The sequence below is a fragment of the Medicago sativa genome, chromosome 5, assembly GCF_051527215.1.
Source record: "Medicago sativa cultivar Bolivia chromosome 5, Bolivia_mono, whole genome shotgun sequence".
NCBI classification, from domain to species: Eukaryota; Viridiplantae; Streptophyta; class Magnoliopsida; order Fabales; family Fabaceae; genus Medicago; species Medicago sativa.
In genome coordinates this window covers 1,867,642-1,871,162 of record NC_140753.1, presented here as the reverse complement: position 1 = coordinate 1,871,162, position 3,521 = coordinate 1,867,642, and the positions used below count along the sequence as shown (strand labels likewise).

At 34.5% G+C, this 3,521-nt stretch overlaps 1 protein-coding gene across 1 annotated transcript; it reads right to left on the bottom strand.

Moving 5' to 3' along the window:
• Positions 1-672: 672 nt before the first annotated feature.
• LOC146919015 (cytochrome P450 76T24-like) lies at positions 673-2,713 on the bottom strand. The gene is made up of 2 exons (XM_085712280.1): positions 1,768-2,713; positions 673-1,498 (listed from the first exon to the last, which is right to left on the bottom strand). The coding sequence occupies exons 1-2, from the start codon at positions 2,653-2,655 to the stop codon at positions 884-886; spliced, it is 1,503 nt and encodes a 500-aa protein (XP_085568406.1). The 5' UTR covers positions 2,656-2,713; the 3' UTR covers positions 673-883.
• Between the last annotated feature and the right edge of the window lie 808 nt (positions 2,714-3,521).

The window sequence follows — 3,521 nt, the reverse complement described above, 5'->3', positions numbered from 1 at the left end:
TTCCCATTTGGTCTCTTAACTTCTTTAGCACTTCAACTGGCTTTTATTATCATGTCAGCAACTTGTTCTTCACCTCTGAGGTACCAACTTCAAGTTTTCTCTGCTTACTCTCTAAAGCAGTGAAATCGTGCATGCCCCCTCCCATGAGCAATTGGATTCTTGGCTAGATTGATTGCATTTGCATACATGTTATCAATCATCAATGTCACATTTCTCATTGTTATCTGTGATATGCAAATCACCCACATAGAGACATAGAATAGTTACCCTCTTTTGTTACATACACTCATTGTTCGGTGACACACTTGGTGAAGCCAATTTCACTTTAGTTATATTTTTTTTTTTTTAAAATTACTAATTTAAATCACGCCAATGAAAAGCCAAATAAAACTTTGGAGAACGATTGCTCAATTTTATAATTACCTTAGATCCCTTTTGTAGTAACTTTTCTTCCTTAGCACACTTTAGTTACATGTTTCCTTTCTCAAATCTTGACCACTGAATTTCACTTTGATAAATGTCACATTTGTTTGCCATTTTTGACAGAGTTTGACATGGTGCATACCCTAATATTTGGTCAACTCTAGGATGTTATTAGTATATATACACTTTCTTTATATAAATTTATTCCTCTATTGAGGAATCACAAATTTATTTACGATGCATATATGATTTATTCTAAAACACATCTTCATTATTTGCATATTTTTTTCAATATCCTTTTAATTTGATCTACATGTTACATAATTTTGCTTAAAATAAAATGCAAGACATTCTAGTTTTTATTGTTATTGATCGTGTCTATGTATACTCACACTAATTTCCATGATAGGCCATTTATTGAAATATATGTAAGAGAATTAGAAGTTGATATGTCTGGCATTCAATTACTGATTTTGGTTGGAATGACTCTCAAGGACTCGCATTTTCTCAAGGCAAGTCCTTGTATTGCATCTTCCATGTCTATTTCTTCAGGTTTCATATCATTTTCTAGTTTCCAATCAAAAGAATTTAGCAATGATCCCAACATCATGTGCAACATCCTCATAGCCAAAGGCAAGCCGGGACAAATTCGCCTTCCACTGCCAAACGGCGTGAGCTGAAAATTTTGTCCCTTGATATCAAGCTTTGTTCCTAAAAACCTCTCTGGCGAAAATAAATTTGGATTGTCCCATACTTTAGGGTCTCTACCAATAGCCCACACATTAACAAAGATTTGCGCACCTTTTGGAATGAGGTAGCCATTGAGTTCGACATCTGCTTTTGCTTTTCGAGGGAGCAAAAGTGGAGCTATCGGATGCAAGCGTAAGGTTTCCTTTATTATTGCTTGCAAGTAAGGGAGTCTAGTAACGTCTGATTCCTCGATTGGATTTCCTATTCCAATGGATTCTTCAAGTTCTTTTTTAACCTTTGACATTACATTTGGATTGTGAAGTAGTTCAGCCATTGCCCATTCTAATGTATATGTAGTTGTATCAGTTCCCCCAACAAGTAGGTCCTGTTATAAACGAACCATTAGATTGCAAGTTTTACAGTGAATAAAATCTAGAAAAGGATTCATGGTATAGTTTATTAAAACATTTTTAAAATTTGAAGTATGATATATGATAAGCGTATGCAGGTGCAGTTAGATTAATCCAACGGACTAGCCTGAGAGAATTAAGGACCGGAGAGGATCCAAGTCCATCAAGGGAGATGCGGATAAAGTGGACTAAACAAAGAAAGATCAAACATCATGGTTGTAAATAGTAAGAGATTAGAAAATACATGTAGTAAATGTAGAATTTTTTCTCTGTCCAACTCCTTTTTGTTTTCTTCAGCGAGCAACGAGTCTAACATATCGTTGTTGGTGACAAAACCATCCCCTTCTCGCAACTTCAACTTTTGATCGATTATGTTGTCGAAGATACTGAACAACTTTCGTATATAAAACACATAGGTCCTTTTGATGCCTTGTGGATCAATCAACCTTAACAATGGAAAAAAATCAGCCATGTTTGGAGATCCAACCGTCTCCGACATATCCATAACCAAACCCTTGTTATTAGCAAAATCTACAGAGAAAACAGTATTAGACAACAAATTAATTGAAGTCTCAAAAGCTACTTTTCCCATATCTATTGCTTCACCCTTTAGGCTGCATTGAGAAACATAATTGATGAGTTCATCTATCTTCCTACGCCTAAGATGTTGGCTTGCATCAAGACTCTTATTAGAGAATAGTTGATTTTTGCATACCCTTCGCATCTCTCGCCAAAGAGGCGAAAGAGCAAGGAATCCCACGCCAAATTGGTCGTGGTTGAAAGCGGTTAAAGCATGTGGTACAGTTCGGTCTGAAAGTAAAGAATCATGTGTTTGGAGTAACTCTTTGGCCAAGTCGGGCGAAGAGATAACTATGGTTGTTACTTGACCTAGCTTTAAACTTAATATTGGACCATAAATTTTGGCAAGTTTGGCTAATGATTTATGTGGTTTGTTGTTCATTACAAAGAGGTTTCCAACTATGGGAAGAGGGAAAGGTCCTGGTGGAAATTTTGAGTTTGTTTTGTTTCTCATTTTGGTTGTAAATAGTGAGAAAAAAACTTGTGTAACAATGAATATTAACAAGAAGATAAGTCCATAATTCAGAATATCCATATATGGTATTGTTGCCATTTAGAAACAAGTAAAAAGGATGTATATGGAAGAAGGTTGTTATAACTTATGTTGTGATGTTTTGTGTTCACTAGAGTGTCCTATTTATAATGCATCTGATTCAAACACTAGCTATTGGGAAAGAGTAATGATATTTTGACATCCATTTAGTGACAACTTTGTTGACAACCTTGTTTTTCTCACTTCTTATTGGTCAAAAACAATGGAGAGAGAAAAAGGAAGAGAGAGGATAACAATATCATGTGAGTATGAGAGAGAAAGTTGTCCAAAAGTTGTCAAAAAATGGTTGTCAAAATATCATTTCTCATTGGGAAATGTACTTATTACTTTTTAATTCATTAAATAGTCAAGGTAGCAAAGTTTTTGATAACGATGATTGTATAGTTTATTGATATCCACTTTTATCTGTTACATTAAAAAAATATTTAGATCATGAGAGACACAACCTATTTAACAAGATGCCTAGAAGAATTCCTGATCTCAGCGTCTTCGGTGAAACTTACCAAGAGTTTACTGACCATAATTTCAAATTTGAATAAGTCGCAAGGCCAAATTGGTAAAACAAAAACTTCAGCGTTTTTTTTCATTAATTTTTCATATGAAAAATATTTTTTATAGTTTACAAATATCTACGTAACAAAAAACAGAAAGACAAGCATGTGATTGTCCTTTTTTTTTTGTAGTGTTACAATGTAACGAGGCAAAAAAAGAAAAAAAGAGGGAAAAAAGTTTCAAGGTTATCTCTCATGACAAGTGATTCCATGTCAGGTGGAGGGCAGTTTCAATGTGCAGAGCACCTTGCATTTACATGTGTGACCATTCCTTAGCCATAAAATATGCACACATATTTTGTTTCCTAAGAACAT